Genomic DNA, 22825 nt, shown 5'->3' with positions numbered 1-22825 from the left:
CATCAGCCAACTAGCAAGGAATGGCGCTCAGATCCTGTCCCTTCTGGCTCAAAAGCCATGCTTCCTTCCAATGTGGACACACTACCATCTTTTATTTCTCCCAAATGCTCAAGTGAAAAAAAAAATGTCATTGCTAATCTCTTTTTATTCAGGCTCACTGCTCCCCCTCAATGCACACTCTCTCCCAGGTAAAGTCCATGTATGGACACCTCAGAATGTTTTGCCATTGCCAGTCTTTTCTTGTTAGAAGTCCGTACTTCCTGCCCCCTTTCCTTCGCAGACACTGCCGGCTGCTTGACAGCAGTGGGTGAACTGCTCATCTGAACTGACACCCACTGCTGAAAATGACCCTTTGGGCCCAGTAGCTTCACAATAGAACTCTGTTGATTCTAAATCCAAGAATCAGAATCATTTTATAACACACAGGGGACTCCGAGGCTCCAGGAAGTTGTTTTTATCAAAGTCAAATCCTAATTAAGTGAAGTAAGACCAAGAGACTCTCCAAGTCTCTCTTGTTTTAGATTCTGCACCTAAAAGTATTCCTTAAAAACAACCAACCAACCAACCAACCAAACAAACAAACAAAAAAAAAAAAACAGTTATTCCTAATGGGATCCCCCAGTTGCTAAAAATATATAAGCCAGACAAGGGTTTCTTTAAAAATATGTGTCATTTACTACCAGAAGGGAAACCAAACTTCTGGATCAGCCGTCTCATTCTTGGCAAGTCCTGCCATATAGATATTATCACTCCAGTTCTAGAGTTAAGAAATTGATGGGGGCAAAGGGTACCGCCCCATATGTAGGGAGGTCACCAAGGGGCGAATGGTGGATCAATATCTGGAAACTAACTTGGTGTCATCTCCACTCATATTTTTTTTTCTCTAAAATCCTCATTACTGAAAAAATGTTGGGGTCATTGATAGTGTCTGGTATTTTCAAATAAATATTAAGAGTGAATGAGTAAAGGAGGGAGGGAAGAAGAGAGGGTTGGGAGAAGCATCTGGTGAATTCCTTACAAAAGACCTTAAAAATTCCAGTGGATTTAATGCCCCCTCCCCTAGCCCAGGGTTTCCTCATGATGAGTTTTAGGCAGTTTTAGTGGGCAGCTTGGGGGCTCCGCTCAGATGCAGGTGCTGTTTGTTACTCCCTGGAGGAATGTGGGGTGCCCCACACCAACAGGACAGACTGTAATAGACCCTGGGACTGTCTGTTCTGTCTCCTCATATGACTCTCACATGTGCTCTTGAAAAATTATTCAGAAACCACCGGGAGAAAGAGGATCCCTTGGGCATTTGGGAAAAGTGCTTGGAATCTCCTCTGACATTTCAGTGTGTTCCCTTTGCCTCTCCGCCTCTCCCAGGCACAGGCAGATGCTGTCCCACTTCACCCGTAAGAAGGGCTGATGCTTTGCTGAGGTGCATGGGGGAAGGCACGCCCTCTGGCAAGACCTCGGCTGTGGCTGTTCAGTCCACGGTGTCCCCCCTGTCTTTTGCAAATGATGCCATCGAAGCAGCGTGGGAGAACTGCTTGTCTGTGCGAAACTTCCAGGGAAGGCTGTTTCCCTGTAGTTCCAGAAAAGGGAGCAGTGGCAGACAACGTGCCACAGGTGAGCTCCAGCTCAGGTGGGGCTACCTGTAGTCTCCCTGCGAGGCAGTTTCTTCATTTTGAGAAGTGAGAGTTCTCAGTTCTCTAATGTGCTTCGTGCCCCTAGTACGGGTTCCGGTACAGAGGACGTGTTCAGTATCATGCCTCTGCCTGAGGTGAACATCTCATCCTGTCAGCCTCCCACCCCACTTAAAACTTCTGGAAACCCCATCACCATTGGGGTTCCCCACACACCTTCCTGGCACATCTCTCTTGACTTCTTACTGGCCCTTTTTTGGAGACCTTCCTCCGCCCCTCACTTCCTCCCTGTCTCCCTATTTTGGGTCCCCCGACATGCTCTGCCATCCACATGCTGCTTCTAGCCCAGCTATTCTTGCAGTCACACACAGGATTCACGTTCACAGGAACGATCTCCCTACCATCCTCTCAGGTCACCTGTTCAAGCACTGCCAACATCTCGTCGTGAATGCATATAGAAACATTTTCTATCTTTGTGTCCAGGGAACCCAGTGGTATCTGATCCTTTCTTTGGACACAGGAATGAAGATGCCACAGGGGAATGGTCTCTTTCTTCCTGACTCGGACTTGGTGACCCCCAGGAGTGCACACGCTTTGCAGTTCTCTGTTACTTACATTTCAAAGTTGCTTACATATTGTACATAGCGTGGGGTTGGCCTGAGAATCCCAAAGTATCACCTTCCATCTACAATTGTCCTGCTTGTGCTTTTTTTCCTTTTTCTCCCATCACCCACAAATAGGCATTCACTCCAAAATCTAAGAAATCTGCTTTTAAACAGAGGTTGGCAACGTAAAATACTTCCTATGTCTCACCCATATTTCCGTACACACATTTTAGATGGCTTTCTGTAGAGGAAAATGCTTAACCTAAAGAATGAGTACCCACAGGTGGAGATCAAGGTAGCAAAGCAAAAAACAGTAAGGCAATATTTGGGGGACCCCTGATTTCAAGCTGGTTCTTGAAAAGATACAAAGGATGTCAGCTTGTCCCAGTTGTTCTCCTGGGTCAGTTACTGAAGCAGGTGTGAGCTGCCTCATCCGGGACTTGACAGGAACTTCACCCTGTTTCTGCTCCCTATAATGTCAGCCCTAAGCCAGTCACTCAAAGATCTGAGTTTTACTGTCCCAATCAATGCAGATTCCTACTAGGGTAGCAGTACCAGTAGGGTGCCAGGATCTTGGTAAATGTTATTTTTATAATCATCCCAGGGCCTTCTGGAAGTGGGCAAAAGATGTTTCCATCCTTGCACTCTGGCACTCATGCCTGTGGGCTGAGTAAGCTGATAGGCTGCGTGGTTTCATCCTCAGGGAAACTCCCTCTGAATTTCATACTCTAGGGCCTCTGGCTACTTTTTCCGGTTGGACACAGCCCTTAGTGAAATGGTGAACAAACGGAGGGCAACAAAAGAACCAGCACTTCTTGGGAGTTTCTCAAAATGCCTGGGACAGTCAGTCCTGAGTAAGCAGGAAACATTCGCTAATGCAACTGCCTTAACTCAACCAAATGTCCACAGAGCTTCTGTCCAGTGGGTGAATGTGGCTAGCCCTGGGGCGAGGGTGTAGAGGGGAGCTTCCCATGTTAAGGTGAGCTTAACAAAGGGAATTATCATCTGCACTACCCAGTTTTGTCTTTAAGTTAGAAAAACCAGAAGAATGGCCAGAGGGAATGTGCTCATGGTTCCCAAGTGAGACAAGAAGCTAAGAGGACAATGCTGCATCTGCACCATTTCTATGTCACCCCACAATACCCGGTCTCTACCTACTCACATTCCTCAGTGTAGGAATACCTCAAATACATTTCAAACGAAGAAACAAATTGATACCTACTATATCACTGTTTGCTTCACTGTAGCAGCTGTAACACAATACAAATTATGATTTGTATTTTAATAGAGCCACAAAATACCATGGACATAACAATGAACAGACAACAGCAACTCAAAGAGAAGTGTGGAGCACCCTCCTCTGGGTTGATGGAATACAGTTATGTGCCCCATGTGAATATTTGGGTCAACAAGGACCCCAGATATGATGATGGTGGTGGTCCCTCTACATAACCTAGGTGTGTAGTAGGTCATGCCATACAGGGTTGGGTTAGGACACCTTGGCACATTTGCACAATGATGAAATCACCTAAATGCCATTTCTTAGAATATATTCCTATTGTTAGGCAATACAGGACTGCACACAGTCAGAGAACTGATTTCCAAAGAAGGAGAGATGTCCAGGTCTTCTCCTACATTTTGATGCCATGGTTGAGTCATGGGCTCAGCCTAGATGACTCCACCAGCATGAGCTGATGTTGCTCCATGATGGGGAGCATCTTCCTTCATGAGGCCCTTCATCCCACCATGGATGGTTCTCATTCTTAGAAAGGTTTTCTTTACTTTGGCTCTGAAACAACTGCCCTGGAAATGCTTCATCTAAGTCTTACCCTCAAAGGACTAACCAAATAAATTGGCCGGTTGACTGAAGATCTGTAATTCCTGGGAGAGCACCACACTTTCTAGGCAGTGCTTCCACTTCTTCCCTCGGCCACTGCAGACGGAGGGAGGTGCCTGTTTGGACGGGAGGAAATGGGCTTTGGTAGAAACACTGGGGGTGGGAGTATCTACTTCGTATTTTGGCAGCCTTTGGTGTAAAGCACTAGAGAAATGCAAAACAGGGAGACAAAATAAGAACAAGACGGGATCTTTGCAAGCACTTCAACCAAATCATTTCTGAGATTCCCAGAAGGGAGATAACTTGATTCTTTCGGTTCATTTCCATTTTTGTTCTGTTTCAGGCACTTCTTGAATTCCAGCTGGGCCAAGAAGGTACATGGCCAAAATATCCCAAGAATGTCTCTTATTATAGGATGTTCAGTCCAATTTGTACAACCAGGAAGTTTTGATACTCCTGATAACATTTGGATATACGGCTTGATGTTCAGGGTGGAGTAGCTTAGCCCTAACCAAATTTGGGAATCTTGTTTCAGGAGAATGGACCAGAAAGACTGGAAACAATTAGAAGTAGAAGACTTACACACATTCAGGACTGAAGTTTGAGTCCATTTTCTAGAGTCATGTGTACAATGGTGCCGCTGCTTTACATGCCATGAGAAACTGCCAACCTGTTTAGACCTGGCTGTGCCTCTGGATGGAAATCCCACACCTAAGACTTGTACTTGGACAAGGTCAGGGGCAGGGCCTTTTTTTCTTGGTTTCCTTCTAGCACAGAGCTGGGAGCACAACTCCAATAAACACCTGCGGTGATCATTTTCACAGCATCAAGAAAGCTCAAAACTGGTCTGTAGAAGAAATGAGGACAACTGTGGTCACTTCACCACCCCCATGTGAGTGGATGTCCCAGTGTGCACCAGGGAACATGGCCAAGGCCACCAGCACAGGGGGCCTGAGCTCAAAGGTGGGCTGTGAGTCTACTAGAGAAGAGTCAGTGGCTTGTGGGGTGTGCACTGCACCCCCACTCGGAGAGCTGCTCCTCTGCAGTTCTTTCTGCCCAATTCCCAGGAACCCCATCTCCCCTAGTAGCTGGGTGTGGCTGCAGGGCATGTGTGAGCAGCAGAACAAGTAGAGCAGCCAGTGGATTTTCATGACTTTTAGTTCCCTCTCCCACCGGCCTCTATCAGCGTTGGGACTCACTGGACCATGTGCCTACACAGCCTGCTCGTGTAAGGGGTGTGTTCGTGTGTGTGGTATGTGTGTGAATGTGTGTACCTGTGTGTGTGTGTGAGATGGGGGGGAAGGTGGACGCGGCAGGAATAATTGCACTGGAGGAAAGAGGGGGGATGTGGTATATTGAAGTACCTCCCAACTCCTCTCAAGGCTTCAACCTCTTCACTGGAGGCCCTGACAGGGTGAAAATTAACTACCAGCTTCCTCTAATCACTTCACAAGGTAACGAAGGCCACAGCTACCCTTCCTCCTCTCTTCTCTGCTGTCAGAAAGGAACGATGCTTCCATTCCAATGAGAGTCTTTACTCAGAATTATGCAGACTGTGTGTGTGTGTGTGTGTTTTCATGGTGCAGATAGGAATGTGTGTGTATGAGTGTGCGCATGTGCGTGACAGGGGCTGTGTGGGGATGACTTCCAGGCATGCATGTGCCTGCAGATGGGGAATCCAGACACTTTTGTTCTGTCCCCCTCCGAGCCACCCTGGCTGGCCCTTGCACACAGGCTGCACACACATTCCCTCCCCTGACCCCATATTCTCCAGTGAGCTGATCTCATTATGGCAAATTTAGTTACAGCTTAAGTCTCCTTGTAACAAAAGATTATGTCCAAGCCCAGAGTAATGGAACCTAGTCGATTTCATTAAAATAAAATTGGTTACAATGAATAATTCAATAGGATGATTTTGTTTCCTCATCTCCTCTTTGTAGATCGAAGAGCTAGTATTTATAATGATTTTTTTTAATTGGATTTTTGTTTAGGAAGAGATAATCACCCATAATTCCTGACAGCACCCTCCTTACAAGATTGGAATAATTGCCCCATGAAGTCTCTTTTCAAATGCTAAGACTGGAAAATTCTTTCTCTCCTTTTCTCACATTAGTAGCAATAACCTTTGGGTGATTTTTCAGCACAGCTGCTACCCCAACTCTTGCTCATGTGAGATTCTGAGTGTGTTAATGATTCCCTTGTTTAAGTGATATTTTTTTTACATTTCCAGTTCTAGAAACTGGATGCTAGTGTTGAATTTGGAATTCCTGGCTCTGTTGATGCCCAGTTCTGACACTTCTCCAGCAGGGATTCCATGTCAGAGTGGTGATTTTGAGCATTTTTCTCAGTGTGGTTCATTGTATGTGTGTGTACAGTAAATTAAATGCACATTTCCTGAGCTTTTAATCTTATCTAGACCCTGTGCTTGAAGATAAGGGGACCGAGATGAATAAATCTCAAAACAGTTTTCAAAGAACCAGCAGCCTAGCAGCCTACTCCGGGAACCAGGCGCAGAGACAATACGGTCAGTGTGCAGAGCATAAGCAACGATGTCTTCAGCAAGCACAGACATGGCGGGGAGGATGAACCCCAGAACGAACTCACTCTGAGGGGCCCTCTACATAAGAAACCTCAGAAAATACCATGCTCGCATGTCTTTCCACACTCCCCAGGGCAGTTAGACACAAATGCAAATGCACCAAGAATCTAATGCATGGAAACATAAACAAACAGACATGAACGCAAATTATGAACTCCGATTGAGGAAGAGATGACCCCATCTTATACCTCATCCAGAGATTTTCACTGAGCCCCAGAAGGCCTCATCTCTTTCATCAAGACACCAGGCCTACCCCAACCCTGCACCAGGGAGGCAATATGAGCGAGAAATAGCTGGGAGTGATGGCTCATCTGCAAGGCCAGGAGGCAGGCTGGCCTAGGCCTGGCCACTGAGCTCAGCAGCTGGACGCATTGGGTCGCATCTCTGGGAAATGGCAGTCTCGGAAGAAGGCAGGTGCTTGCTAGGCAGGATAATTGGAAAAGGGGCCCCGGGGACAGAGGAGCCATCCCTAGAACCACACAAGCTCTGGTGGCTCCAACAATCCTGTTCCCTCAACTAAGCTGACAGTCCCTTGGGGGCGAACCCTAGAGCATAAATAGTGCATTAGGGGACTGGGGGATGAGTCATAGCTTTTTAGAGTTGGGAAGGTCCTTGGAGATCATCAAGCTCTACTGTTTAAACTAAAGATAGGAAAAATGAGGCACAGAGAAGTGGTTAAATGAGTCTAAGGCCACACAGCAAATTTATGGCAGAATCATGAGCTCACAAGAGAGTGCTCAGGGAGCAGAAGACTTGGTACCTACACAACCCAAAAGTGGAACTCCCCCAAAGAATTTGTCCCTGCCCCCACTGAATTTCAGTGGTATACATGAAGTGGAGTTCTTTTCCCAAGTCTGAATTATCACAGGTGACGAAGAAGGGGAACTACATTACCCCGACTACTCTTGACCACCTTTGTGTCTAATGTATAGATGACTCTTACAGGGCCCTGGAATTCTGTTCAGCCAAAGGTGTGGTCAACGTCCATATCCAGGCCTGGGAGGCGGGCAGGCCGGAGGAAATGTCGTACACGGCGGGTGCTTACCTGGGATGCAGCTGGCTGGCCGATGACGACCCAGCCAGGACACTGCTGGTCCTGATGAGACACTGATGCATTGGATGCCCACTGGTCCAGGAAGCCGTGGGGTGTGTAGACACCACAGTCCTTAATGCTCGTCTTTTGCTCAAACTCCTCACACACCCCGTCGCCATCATGGAAATAGCACCGGCTGGGCTCATCTGGCAGAGATGGACACAGAAGGGAGAGAACAGGTAGGTATTTGTCCTTTGGACTCATCGACCATCAACAGCTGTGGTAGCAGGCCAGCAGAACCATCACGGCCATCCTGTCCATCATTCACAGGCACAAAGGAATATTATTCACCCTTTAAAAGGAACTTTTACATGCTGCCATCTACAACAACATGGATGGATCTGGAGGTCATGATACCGAAGGAAATAAGTCACAGAAGGACAAGTAATGTATGATACCACTGATGTGATGAACATAAAGCAGTCAAACTCAGAAGGAAAAAGGAAAATGGTGGTTGTCAGAGACTGGGGAGATGGGGAAATGGTTGAGATTTGAAAGACGCTGTTAGTGGGTAAAAAGTTTTATTTCTGGACCTCCCTGGTGGCACAGGCAGTTAAGCGCAGCGCTGTGAAGCTGTCCACAGCCTCTGCAGTGCCCATTCGATCCCTGCCAGCCTCAGAGCAACCCACGTGGTGAGCAGACCTCTCTTATCTCGCCCGCTGCTCCCCCCAGCAGTGTATTTCAGTCAGTCTGCCTGTTCTGTTCCCCGCTCTGTCTCTGGTGAATCCTCTCACCCTCCCTTGCATCTGGCCTGTACCCTGGTTCTTGTATAAATAAAATAAATCTAAAAAAAAAGCTTTATTTATATTACAAAATAAGTTCTAGAGATCTGCTGTACGACAGTGACCTCTAATTAATACTACTGCATGTACACTTAAGAATTTGTTAAGATGGTAAATCTTGTGTTATGTGGTTTTTTAAACACAGACACAAGACACAGACACAAGACAGACACACCACGCGCACACACACACATGCACACACACACAAATCTTATGCTTAGTGAAAAGTGTTCTAGTAATCAGAAGGAACAGGGGAGAGAGAGGGGAGGGCACTGCCATGGGAGGTTTGGTGGACAGTGAGTGAAGCATGTGCATACAAGGAAGTATGAAAATGTACTCCCAAAGTTATATAAATGTGTAAACTATTGACAAATTTAAAATAAAATAAAAATTATGCCCAGTAATATTTACGTATCTTGTGAAAATTTGAATCTCTAGACAAATCAAAACATGAAGTCAACCAGATCTAGAGTATTCTTCCCGAATTCACTTCAGAATAGCAGAGGGGGACTCTTCAGGGGGTGCTGAACTTAGGGCCAAAGACCAGGATCTGACTTCTGTCCTTTACATTAGCTAGGTAACTTCCCACAACTGGCTTCGCTCTTTAGCCTCTGGTTTCCCATCTGTGATACAGAATCAACTATCCCAGTCAGGACAGCCTCTCAGGGAAGCCATAGCGCTGTGCTAGGGAAAGGACATAAGCATGCTTTGTACATTCCAAGATAGTGCTCAAGAGAAAAAATAGTCTTCTTTAAGGGGTCAATTTATTCCTAAGTGGCTGAAATGAATCAGCTAGTGAAATCAGTACTAGCTTGAAACACGTTCAAGCAACATTCCCTTAAACAGATTGCGGCTCGGTCAAGTAGAAATAAGACTTGGATTCCTTCGATGCTGCAGGAGTCATTGAATTTAGGGGGCAGCAAAAAGTTGAGCCCCTTCCAAGCCCCAAAATCCCTTGTTTATTTCTGCACACAGTTTATATAGTGAAATACTATCAAAAGAGCCAGAATAAATCAAATCATTATAATTCAATTATTTAAGAGTCTGTTTGAGCCAGCAAAAGACTCCAGTCACCGGCAGTCTGCCTAAGCATGGAAAGATGATCGACTCAGCACTTCCCAGTAGCGCCAACCTCTAGGTGAAGGTGGCTAACATACATATAATAAAACAGACTCAATCCAAGAGTGACTGGTCACAAATCCATACTCTGGTTTTAGAAACTCAAAAAAGGCAATTGCAAAGAGCACAGGTTTTGACATCAGGTAAAGTTAGGTTCGCATCCTAACGCTGTCATAGGTAAGTTGTACAGAATATAAAGAAACTTACCTTGCTAAACCGCATGTTCTCATTCAAAAAGAATACAAAGAATATGTATCAGGTGATAGTGTGGTGATTTCATGAGATGATGCTAACTATGCCAGCCTCTTCACCTACTTTATCTAATGGAAACCTAAGAGCTGTGTGGAGTACGGTGTCTCCTTCCAGGTCACATAGGGAATTAACAGAAGAGAGGGGACCTGGCCTTTTTATAGCTAGAAGAGAGATCTTCCCCTACACACTGCCTCTACAAAATGAGGAAAGCCCATCCTCTTGAGAGTAAGATCATGGGGTCACCTGACTCCGGGTACCACCTTTCTCCTTCAACACAAAGACAAGAAGGCTAAGACCATATAAGACTGTTAGATGAGATGACTTAATTCATTTCCTCAGCAAAGAGACCTCAGGGTGGCAGGAATGGGGGCTAGGGTTGCGTTCTCATGAAGTCTAATTTCTTCCTGATTATACTGAAGATGTCGATATATTTGTATACCTGAGATCAGCAGAACCTTGGAAATGGAGGAGCAGTAAGGGTAGTCACAGGTAAGTGGATAGGTAGATAAAAGATATATAGGCAGAGATAGTTAAAAGAAAGGAGACAGAGCTAAAGAAGAGAAGGACACCAAGAGAGAGGACACAGAAGGAGGCAGAGAGAAGATGGCCCGTTTCTCCCCCAAGATTCTTCTGTGTCCCTCTTTTGAATAACATCCTTGGAATTCACTATTCAGTTTCTCTTGCTAGGAGAGTCCCAGAGGCCCTTCAGCTACATCTGCCAGTTTTCATCTGGGGAATTCTAGCTCCCTCTCTACTTCCATGGCCCAAACACTGAAGAGAGCGGGGTGAGGGATGGAATACAAATGTGGGGCCAGGAAAAACAAAGACAGCAACAACAAAACAATAAAACAAAACCTGCCTTCCTGTTTTCATTACATCAGTTTGCATGATTCTTCTATGCTCAGTGCTAGGATCTGAGCAGGCTGTAGTGAAAAGAGTTTGAAGTTAATACTGAGGTCAAATGATCACCCTGCCATCTGCCCTCTATGTATTAGCTAGGTGGCACTGATAATAATACATCCCACTGGGAGGGTGAAAACCTATTAGATGTGCAACAAACAGTTGTTGAATGAATGACTAAAATTCAGCACCTTGATGTACAGCATGTAAACTATATTTTGCGCAAATATAGTTTAGACTCTGCACACTTTGAAAAGTTTCTTTAGACTGGGGCTCAGGGTGAAGGAAAGTGAGCTGAGACTCCAGTGTTGACTGGCTTACCATGGGATCACATTAGCAAGTCTGGTCCCCCCTCACCCTGTCTTCCCCCGACACAAGGGAACTCCTCACTGCAGATTTGCTCCTTTTAATGCAGTGACATACTTAGAAATCTGTTCTACCCAGCGAAGAGGCTCGATGTGGGTGGAGAGGCACTGCCAAATCCATCTTCTCTGGCTGAGCTTTCATTTGCCAGATACTTTCTCTCCCTTTTGGAAGAAATGAGCTCAATTCCAAGTGCCCAAGGCAGATGGCCTCACGCTAAGTGGACAGACATAGCTGATGCTGCTTCTCATTGACTTAATTTTCAAGTTCCATCTGTCTGGAGCATCAAGATGAAATGCCATGCTTCTGCATTCCTGTGGCCTGCCCAAAAGACAGGGATTGGAGACACAAATGGCTACCTCTATTTGTAAGCTTGGGTGCCAAGTCTTAGGGAGATGAGATAAGTGTACCTTAAATTATTAGCAAAGGCTGGGAGTTATTGTAAAAAGCTCTTGTGCTTGAAGTCAGAAACCTTAGATCAAGCTCCTGGTCTGACCCTGATTACTGGGTCATCTTGGGCATCTACTGCACCTCTCTGAGCTTCAGTTTCCCCATCTATGAAGTGGAAGCAACATTACCTCTTAGGATGGCTTAATAAAGTGCTGGGTAATAAAAGCCTAGGAGACGGGAAAGGGATGTAGGTTTTAAAGGCAAGAGGTTCATTCTTAACAATGATGATGATGGGGGGCCTCCCTGGTGGTGCAAGGGGTTAAGCACAGCACTATGAAGGTATCCGCAGCCTCTGCAGTACGAGTTCAATTCCAGCTGACCAGGGAGCTACCTACATGGCGCAACAGCCCTCTCCTGGCTCACCCACTGCTCTCCTCAGCAGTGTATTTTGGTAGGTCTGCCTGTTCTGTTCCCCACTCTGTCTCTGGTGAATCCTCTCATCCCCCTCCCCTGCATCTCTGGTCTGTACCCCAGTTCTTCTATGTATAACTAAATAAATCTTTAAAAAAAAACAATGATGATAATGAGGTAAGGTCAGGGGTACCAGAGAAGTTGTCTTAAGTAGAGATCCTACTTTTATTTACCCAGCTCTACATCCTAAGGACTATCCAAGAATAGAAGTGATTGAGGAGGGCACATGAACCATCTCCAATATAGGGAATGAAATGAACAAACAAGAAAGGAAGAAAGCATCAGCTTAAAAAAAGGAATGTATTAATATGAAATAGTACATTTATAGAGGAACTACTTCAGTCCTACTGGGCAACACTAACTTGGCTTGACTAAAAACATTGGCAATCTGTGATATCACTGGAGTCTTTGATGTGAATTACTGAAAGAGGTCATAGCCGGAAAGGAAAGGAAGACTTAGGTCGCTCACGTCACCTCGGTAGGAGATCTTAGAGACAGCTTCCCTGTTTTGACTTTCACCTGTCGAAGAGCCCTGCAGACCAGACAGATTTTTGGCCACTTAGAAAAATAACTTAAGTCAATGTGTTTTTCAAACCAAGCTTCAGATAATGTGTATTCTTTAGGGTAGTAGGATAATCTAAGGAATTGGGGTTGTAAGTAAACAATCCCCAATACATATAACTGTGCCCCTTCACTGAATGCAATCCTGTGACAGATTCTCACTGCTTAGAGAAGAGCTTTTTCCTCAGCTTACCCTACAATACCTTCCACAAAGTGGCCTCTTTTTGCAGTTTTCCAAGTCCACCATTCCATTTCAGTCCTCCATGCTCTCACAAGGGTAGTTCCCTCTACTAGAGTGTAGTTCTTAGGTTTTACTTTGCTCACTCCCACAGGTTTTCAAGATTTTACTTTAAGTGTCTCTTCCAGCAAGTCATTTCTTCACTACATTCTTTTTTTCTGACTCCAGTCCTAGCTGGGTTAAGTGTCCTCCCTCTGTCTTTTCACAATTCCCAGATTTCCTCCATCACAGAATTTTTAGTTATGAGTCTATCTCCCTGGGTACAAAGTTGTTGAGTCTTTCTACCTCATAGCATTAGAGTGAAGCAGTAGCCTAATGGCTGAGGAATATATGAGGGAATGGATGACAAATGAAAGCTAGCAAATGATTTATAATTAATCTCAAATATTTCTAGATAATGGAGAAAAAATATAGTGCTGGGGTTTTGATGTTGTTGTTTGTTTTTTGTAATGTGGTTACCAGTCATATCATGAGAACACTACAAAACAAATTTCATCAGAACAGACATCTTCCAATGGAATGGCATATTTTTGCCTATAAGAGCTACTAAAATTCATGATACAATTTCTTTGAACTTTGAGATTGATTACAGTTATTCTGAAATAACCACTAAGTGGTTTTCTCTCAACATCCATGTTGCCCAGACCAAGAACTGGTAATTCATGACCAATCATTTCAACTGGGAAACAAAAGTCACCGAAGCTTTCTGGAGATTTTGGGAGTGAGGGGTGGCATGTGTCAGGCAAAGATAGCTTCTAGGCCCTGATGAGCCCTGCAGAAGACAAGTAACCCAGTTTACTAATATTTACTGAGAATCTAAGCTGTCTCTGTGCTAATACTGGGGAGATACTGGTTAATCAATTCTTGCTTTCCCTCACAGGGAGAATCAATACTGTTTGGGCAAATAGGAGGAGGTTTCCTTGAAAAGATGGTCTGGGGCAGTGTCGTGGAGGATGAAAAGAATATAAGCATGTGGAAGGAATAATATGAGTGATGGCTAAGCCTCAGCCAGATCTGTGCAAGGTTAGTTAGAGTTAAGGGAAAGCATTGGATCCTAGAACTGACAAATGCTGATTTGAGATTAGACTGAGGAAGGCATTAACCATGCTAATGAATTTAAATTTTATTCATTAGCAATGGGGGGCTTTCGAGATTTTTCTGAGCAGGAAAGGTGTGTTGTACCTGTGACTTTCACAATCAGAGGCAGAAAGTTCTATGATGTGATTTTGCTTAGCAGGTATGCCATGTACTATGATTTGACCTTGGGCAAATAATTATTTCTAAACTTTGGTTTCCTCATCTGAATAATGGTCGAAGGACTGAATATTTATTATGATACCCAGATCACTTAATAATAAAAGCACTTACATAGCAACCAGAAATATTGACATAGTTGCTCCTGTGTACAGGAACTGTGATAAGTTGAAGTAAGAGAGAATTAAATTGCTCATGACCTTTGTCTCATGTCGCATTACACATACAGTGCAAATGTAGGTAAAGTGGTTAGCATTTAACAGCTGATTTAAAAAAGGCCTATGATGACAGTGGACACCTTGCTGCTGAAGGAAATTATTTCAGTTTATGTATGGGAAAGCTGAGGTTCATAAAATTGAAGTGATTTGCTAAAGCCTTCAGAGAAAATTTCCAGTAAGAATGAGATTAGGAATGCTGATAATTACACTCATAATACAACACATTTTCCACCCCACCATACTGCCTTTATCAGTATATTGCCAACCAGGTTTTGAGTATAAAATTCTGGCCACAAAATAGTCCATGTTACCTTTAACTGAGTTTCAATATTACTTTTGGGAATATCTGATTTTACTTTTCAATAGCCATGCATGGCTAACCCATAGGTAGGTTAGATATAACTAGTCTGAGAAGTTCCTGGATGGCCAAATCTCAAGACCATCGAGAGAAAAACAATCAGATGGGAGATGAATGAAGTAATTGGTTTAGGGCTGAAGAAGGAAGCAGAGGATTTGAATGTGTACTCTTCTGATATAGGTTGTCTTCTAACGATGGGTAGCTTCACCTGTCTTTCTAAAATTCTTGTTTATGAAGATGGCTCAACTTTTCAGAAATTAGCATCTGTTTCTATTTCCAGCTGAGGTAGTAATGATCGGCATGAGGATTTCTCTTTTAGTCCAATGATTACTACTTTTTGGATATTTTTTAAACACCAGAAGAAAATAGTATTTTTCAAGTTCAGCTGTTTGTTTAGGGATGGCTCCAACCACAACAAGCTTCATGCCACAGAACAATTCATCCAAACAACAACAACAAGCAAAGCCCAAAAAATGCACAATATCTGTGTCCAAATAATAGCTTCTTGGAACAGGGGAAACTGGAGTGCTTAACCCCTGAAGGCTTAAAAAGGAGAAGCTTGGGGAGGGCATAGTTATATTGACATCTATTTCATGTGGAACGGAAATATCTAGACTTTACTTTGCCTATCTTTAAAAGGCTGCATGTGAAACCCACGTTGCTGACCTCATTTAATTCTATTCAAACCAAGGTTTGTTCTGAACCTCCTCAACCAGATTGGCCTGCCCAGAGTACAAAAGGCAGGGTGGTGAACGGCTCCTAAGGAACCATGAATCCACTAACAAATTTCAGATGTCGATTAGGTCTATTGAATCTGAGGAGCTTAAGTTGGTTTCTGGTTCCTTCAAGGATTGGCCACATACCGAAGTGGGCCAAAAATCCCTTCCTGTGTTTCACTGTGACAACCAGGCATTACACAGCAAGCCAAAAACACTGGGGAAAGAAGAGTGAATCTGGATGGAATCCCCAGTCATTACTCCTCCAACGCCACACTCAGGCCTATCACAGAGGGCATTCTCAGAGGACAGTCTCATCCTCTGTCCCCTTGGCCCTTGCAATATCCGCATAATCGTCTTCTCACAAAGCTGCCTATGAGTGATTAACCAAAAATGTGAATCCGATCATGTGTGAAATCCTTAACTGACTCCTGCAAAATGTGAACTTCCTTACCTAACACTCAAATCCTTGTGTAGTCAAGTTCCGACTTTCCCATTTACTTTCATTTCCAGTCTCACCTACACCAGCAAATGCAGAATTCTTTCCCAGAACTCACACTGCAGAGTTTCTTATGCCTGAAAGATTAGTCTCTGCCTTTGAGTCCTTCATCAAGATTTCATACGAGCATCTTCAGCTCCAAGAAGCCTCATCTGTCACTCTTTTGCATCACTTGTCTGCCACGAACCAGTTCCCTCCTTTCCTGCATTGTTATTCTCTCCTTCCAAACAGCCAAACAGGACATAGCCTATATAAAAGTTTTAATCGCAAGTTAAGCAAGTTAAATTTTAAAAATTAAAAATAAACGAAAAACCTCCCTTCAATCCAGATCCCCTACCACGGTGTCTCCGCCATCATCATTCTCTTTTCATGATTCACAGTCAAGTTGATTGAGAGCTATCTAAACTTCTGTTTGTCATCTTCTCTCCAAAATTCACTCAATCATTGTCTCCAATCTAGCTTCTGAATTCACCACGCCACCAATGTCGATCTTGTCAATCACTGATCTCGGCATTTCTAAATCCAACTAGAATGTCAGGCGTGCTTGAAACACATAAAGAACTAGTCATTCCTTTCTGCTTGAGGTCCTCTCTCTTGGACTCCATGACGCTTTGCTTCCCTAGTTCCTCTGGCTGGCTTTCAGTTCCCTCCTCCAGCCCGTGCTCACCGTTGTTTGCTTTCCAAACCCTCTACCAACTGCTGCCAGGTATCAGGGGTAGGTCTTGGGCCCTTTTTCTCATCTATCTTCAAGCTCTCATCAACTTACAATTTTTATTTTTTTTAATTTAAATTTTTTTTATATTCCCCATACAATTGCAACCCCCTTATTTTGACCCCAATCCCTCCTTTCCCCACCCCCCACTCCCTATACAGTATCTCTGGTTCATAGTTGTTTGTTGATTTTGATTTTTACTTTCTTATAGTTATTCTTTTTCCTGGTCCCTTATTTAAGTTTTCTAGATTCCTGCTATGAGTGAGACCATCCGGTATTTTTCTTTTTCTTTCTGGCTTATTTCGCTCATGATCCCTTCCAGCGCTATCCATGTTGCTGCAAACTACATGTGTTTATCTTTTTTTGAATGCTGAGTAATATTCCATGGTGTATATGTACCACATCTTCTTGATCCAGTCATCTGTTTTTGGGCATTTGGGTTGCTTGACCTACTAAAGATAGAGCTTCCATATGATCCAGCAATTCCACTCCTAGGTATTTACCCAAAGGACGCAGAAACATCGGTTCCAAAGAGCACCTGCACCCTTATGTTTATAGCAACACTATTTACAATAGCTAAGCTTTGGAAACTTACAATTTTTAAACAAAAAAAAATTAAAAAGTGATGTATTGCCAATGGCCCAAACATTTCTTTATATATGGCTTATTTTCTGAGTCCCAATTACCTACAATGACATTTGTACTTAAATATCTATTCAAAGTCATCACAAAATCAACATGTCTCAAACAGAAGGAATGGTTTCTCCCTACATTTCTTTACTTCACATCTTAGTAAATGACATCACCATTGCTCAACAATGGCCAGATCAAAACCATCTGAGTCATCTCTCCTTTTTTTTTTTTTTTTTTTTTTTTGTAGTCTACTCTCTACAACACTGCATAAAGTTCAAGAGTACATACTGTAGACTCTTTTATTTTAGGACATTCAAAATAGATCTTCTTTTGCTCTGTGATGACCACTCTAGCCCAAGTCACTCACTCTTGCAGTGCTCATATAAACAGTCTTTCCACGTCTTCTATGTCTGTTTTCTAATCCTCCCTCCATCACAGGACAGTTAGAGCTCCCTCTTAAAAACAAAACCTGTATCAGGCTACTCTTCTACAGAAATCTCATCAATGGTTTCCCATATCACACGGCCCCAAATCCAAAGTCTGTACGATGGCCTATGAGTCCTTGGTTTACCTGACATTTCTACAATTAGTCCTTTGCTCATAACATCATTCTTTCATTCATTCATTCATCCTTTCTTCCAGACAACCATCTATTCAATAACTATCTATTCCTTAAACAAACAAAACTTGTTATTGCTCCAGGAACTTGAACTTGCTGTTCACTTTACCTGCAATAATTTCTTTTCCTGATTTTTCTAACAATCTCTTCTTTTTTACCATTTCGAGTTCAGATCAAATATTACTTATTCAAACAACAACTCTGTCTATTTGCAGCATATACACAGCCTCTTCTTCCACCTCCACTGGAGAGCTGCTTACCTTCTTATTTTGCACCCACCACAGTACTATTCATAATATAAAAATACAGTTTTACAATTAATATTTCTATCCCCTACAGGATGTGGTTTTATGGACACACATTTCAAAGTTCACCTCTTTCTTTAGGATCAAAAATGCCTCAGCATATTATGTAATTGTTATTTAAGAATGGATGAATGAATAGATACAATTCTTGGATTGTGAGATATTTCTGAGCTGGCCCCAGTCTTATTTCTACCTATACCCCTAATTCTTAGGACAATGTCCATCAAATAGCAGGTATTCACTAAATGATGAATTAAAGTTCTTTTGGGGTTTCTGATTCTCTATTATTGATGCATTGAAGAGCTCTCAAAATTAATTTGAATTTCTTTCAACAGATTTTACTGTAGAAAGATTTTTATGAAATTTTTCATTAGAATGGGATATTACAAATCCAAGCACACTTTAGGGGGAAAAATCCAATTCTGTCTAAACCAACCCATAGTATTTTTCTCACAAAACTTTATGCCTCAATATCTGTCTGAAATACTGTTTTATTTTCTTTCTTAACTGAATTTGCAAAGAAATGGAATATCGGGATAGAAAAGGTGGTGCATAGTAGACTGAAATTTGATAAAGAGATGCAATGGTATCATGAATTGGACTCTGAAGACACATTTGCATCACCATGAATTTAGATATTATGTGAATGGTCTAAAAAGACCACTTGCTTTGCTTATCAGCAAAGATAGTAATTCTAATAAAAGATGATGCATTCAACGCAGCAGAATGTTCAGCAGAGCAGAGTGTCCTGAATGATTTTCAGATGGGTCACTTTAAGGTTTCAATACTATCTCAGGATAGAAAGGAGGAGGTAAAATTCAGTACCAAGATGAATTAGGTAGTGGCCACAAAATAGGCAGGCATTCTAAGCACAGACAGGGGAAGAGCGATCCAATGACCTTTAAAAGTATGAAATTGACAAAACAAAACAATACTTGTTTTGGATAATGTAAATTAATAATAAATGGAGAAAACCAAACTGAAAAACTCATCACCTGCCCAGCTATGCCTTTTCTAACCATGCTATCTTCGCACAGTCTCTCCATATTCCATTGCTCTATTTTATTCTCTATATAACATTATTTTACTTCAGATGTTTACTGATCACTGCATTCTGTCTAAATAAGAATGGCAGCTCCATGAGAGCAGAAACTCAGGCAATTTTTCCTACGCTGGCATCTTATTTTCAGGACATAGAAGACAATTGGTAAGCATGTGCCACATTAATGGATATATAAAGGTTTAGGGTTGCAAAGATCTTGAAACTGTCTAGTTCACAGGCTTCCTTTTGCAAATGTGATGGCGGAGTGTCAGAAAGGTTAAGGAACTTGCTAAATGCTTCAGAGTTAATTGTTATAGGTTAAGGGTCCTGAGAGGCTAATTAATGCTCATTACATAAATATTTGGAATATGCATGTCAAACAAAACTGTTCTGAGAAATACACATACCTGGATATTAAGAAAAACCATGCATTCAAACAAAGGTCAGTATGTACAAATATGTATATCTATAATTTAATCCAGTAAAACATGCAGCCCCATCCATCCGTGAAGGCATCCTCAAGATTCCAAAAAAGAGAGACTTTCAAACAAGTGGATGCTATGTGAACAGTAGCCAAGGAACTGAGGATGAATCAGGACACCACATGAAAACCAAGCCAGTTACCCTAGTCTGGCAATGCTGCTTGTGACTAAGGAGACCGCAGTGTGTTGGGTTCTTGGTGAGGTTCCCATGCGACAAACTAGAGTGTCCAAATGGATCCCTCCCACCCTGAGCCCTGATTGGCTTGGCCCGCCATGAGACCAACCTCCTGCCATATGGTTCAGATAAGTACAAAAAGATGAGGCATTCAAGACACAGTATCCTCCATCTCCAGGCTGGCAAGACATGCTACATAAGGCAAGTCTACAGGCAGAGTTACACTCAGGTAAGTTTTTTGGTCTGTTTGTTTGTTTTTTGTTTTTTATGTTACAGAAAGGGTGCAACTCTTCCAGCCTGGGGAGAGGATTTTATATTAATTTGATTCTATATGCCCTTTCATTTCTATTGTTGAACTGTAATGCGTTTTTACTGAAATGTATTTGTAGGACTCTTTCTCCTCCCAATATGAAGAAAAAAAAAGAGAGGAGGGAAGAGGGAAGGGTGGACAGGAGAGAGAAGAAAGGGAGGGAGGGAGGGAAGGAGGGAAAGGAGGGAGGGCGGGAGGTAGGGGAAATTGTTCCTAAATCTTAAAGAGTTAATACACAACATTTGAAAAATAATCAATCAAAACTGTTGCTGTTTCTGATCAGAGAGGATGTGGGTCAGCATAGCCATGTTCAAAAACATTCCCACAAGGTAGTCATCTCTGTGAGTTCAGTTTTCATCAACTGGAAAAGTTGTCTGCCCAAACAAGAGCATGGGATTGCAGCTTGTGTTACTGGCTGTGTATTTCAGATCACAGGTCAGAGAAGCTCCCCCTGTCCTAGAAATGGCTGGATGCACCAAAGTCATTGGACCCAGAATAAGTTCAGAGACAGGGGCCAAGAGAGACACCATCACTCCTCAGTGTTCATGTAGGTACGGAGATGCCTAACCTGAAGACGAGAAGGCTCAGGGCATACAGTGGAAAATTCTTCTAACAACAGAGGTCTGAAAATGAAATTGGTTGCCTCAGAGGATACTGAGTTATTCATTCAGCAATTTCCCACTGAGACTTGATGGTTATTGTCAAGCCCCACGTGCTTCTGGGGTATTTTTCTCTAATGCTCCAGGAGGATGAAAAGTGTGTCCTCTTCCTAAGTCTACCACATTCCCCCTCACCATCCCACTTTTGCAGAAACTTTACCAAATTCCTAGCACTGTGCTTCCTCTAACTAGTCTCCATTCATCCTTTACCCATAGTTTAACCAGGCACTCTTCTGGAAAATCTCTGGCAATCCAGCCCCAGAAGGGCTAGCTGTCCCTCTCTCTGTCTTCCCGTAGCGTTATGTATGCCCCAACTAATGTCCTAGCTAGCATGCAACAGGTGTATTTGCTAAAGGAATAACTGGATGCTTAGATACAAGTTGGTGCTTAATCTTAGCAGGGCGGATCCTATGTGTTCAATGTTACTATCATGCCCATTTGACAGAGAGGAACATGGTGATCAAAGAGGGTAAGTCATCACCGAAGTGTCCACCAGTTGCAGAATCAAGAATCAGATCCAGAATGAATCAGTTTCAGATCAGTTCGATTCCCAAGTGCATGCACACCCACGGTGCCCAATTCATGTCTTTTGTTTGAATGTGATACTGAGGAAGATCTGATACCAGCTGATGTGATTCTCTCTCAGATGCCTGCAATTTTGTGGTTCTTGGGGGTTCAGGAGTCTGATGGAACTGGAGTCACATCGCTGCTCTAATTAGCTGGGTGTCAAAGAGCAACGCACTTCACCTCCAAGTCCTAGTTTTCTCTTCAGGAAATAGGTGAAATAACGACTGTCTTCCCAGTTAGGACAAAAGGAGAAGCTGCATAGAAAATGCCTACCAGGGCCTCTAATGTGAAAAAGGTCTGTAAACGACAGGAGTCTCCCTTGCTCTCAAGGAAGCAGCCTGTCTCTGCTACCTTGTACCAGTTAAACTGCCTGGGCTCAATAACTTATGCTTTGGTTTAGCGTTTAAATTTTCTTTTAAGTGGGATCTGAGTTTTTGTTGGCAAGTGATTGAACATGCCGGGGCCCAGAGTCCATTAGGGAATTTACTAGGGGAGATCGGGACCTTCTCTGGAGTGCTGCCTTCAGAGGCGGTACTTACAAAGCCATCAATTTCCTTAACAAAGAGCATTGGCTTAAATGACCTTAAAGCAGCTTTATTTACACAGTTATCCACTTCCTTTGAATGCTCTGCCTGGAGGGTGGCCTACCTGGGCCTTTCCTGCTAGTAGTTAATTAGGTTCCCTCCTACCCCAGTGGAAGCTAGCTGGGGCTGAGACTTGGTATGGGAAAGCAGCTCAATTTTGGATTTTCAGAGAGTTCCGTGGGGGTGACCCCAGTGATCACCGAAGTCACTGGTTCTTCTCACCCCTTCCAAAATCCTAAAATGTGTGGACCTTGTCAAAGAGTTATGACCACAGTCAATATCGCCACAGAGGAGGAGAGTTGCCATTCAACCTGCCTCTCCTTTACACAAAAGTAAAGTATGGCTTGAAAGGCAATGTTGGCTGACGTCCATAGTGCTTCCCAGCTCTGCCGCCCAGAGGCACATCAATGCTGGAGGTTATGGATGTGGAAACTCAAGTAGCCCCCACCCCACTGTGACAGAGCTGGAATTTGAACACAAGCAGCCAAGCTCTGGAGCCTGAACAGGAAACCCCTACCCTGACTGCCTGGAACTGAGACTTTTTGCCCCTGATGACAGCTAGAAGGCATAGGCGGGCCATGCACACTGAGGTTTGTCAGACTCTAAGAAACCGACAGAGCTCTGCTGCATGTTGCTGCCTGAAAAATAAAACTGCCCCTTCCAAACTACATCCTCCTTTCACTCATCTATTCTATATTTACTGAGCCACAAATTATTTGCCAAGTCCTGGGTCTCCGCACTCCAGGTCTCCCAGTCCAGTGAAAAGGGCAAGTGAGTCAATGATTGATCCCATGGTGTTTTGTTCTGAGGTCCCAGATGCTGCAGGAGCCCAGAGCCAGAGAGTCCAATCTTACCCA

The 22825-nt window shown here is 43.4% G+C and overlaps 1 protein-coding gene across 1 annotated transcript in view; it reads right to left on the bottom strand.

Moving 5' to 3' along the window:
* Window positions 1-22825, bottom strand: part of PAPPA (pappalysin 1) — a gene marked incomplete at both ends in the record, with an annotated part of 230926 nt that overhangs the window by 79078 nt on the left and 129023 nt on the right. Inside the window, one exon of the mRNA XM_084237287.1 lies at window positions 7712-7905. Coding sequence (XP_084093413.1) covers window positions 7712-7905 — 194 coding nt within the window. The remainder of the gene's footprint in view (window positions 1-7711; window positions 7906-22825) is intronic.

The sequence above is a fragment of the Talpa europaea genome (genome assembly GCF_964194135.1).
Source record: "Talpa europaea genome assembly, chromosome: 7".
Taxonomy (NCBI): Eukaryota; Metazoa; Chordata; class Mammalia; order Eulipotyphla; family Talpidae; genus Talpa; species Talpa europaea.
This window is presented reverse-complemented; position numbering and strand designations above follow the sequence as displayed.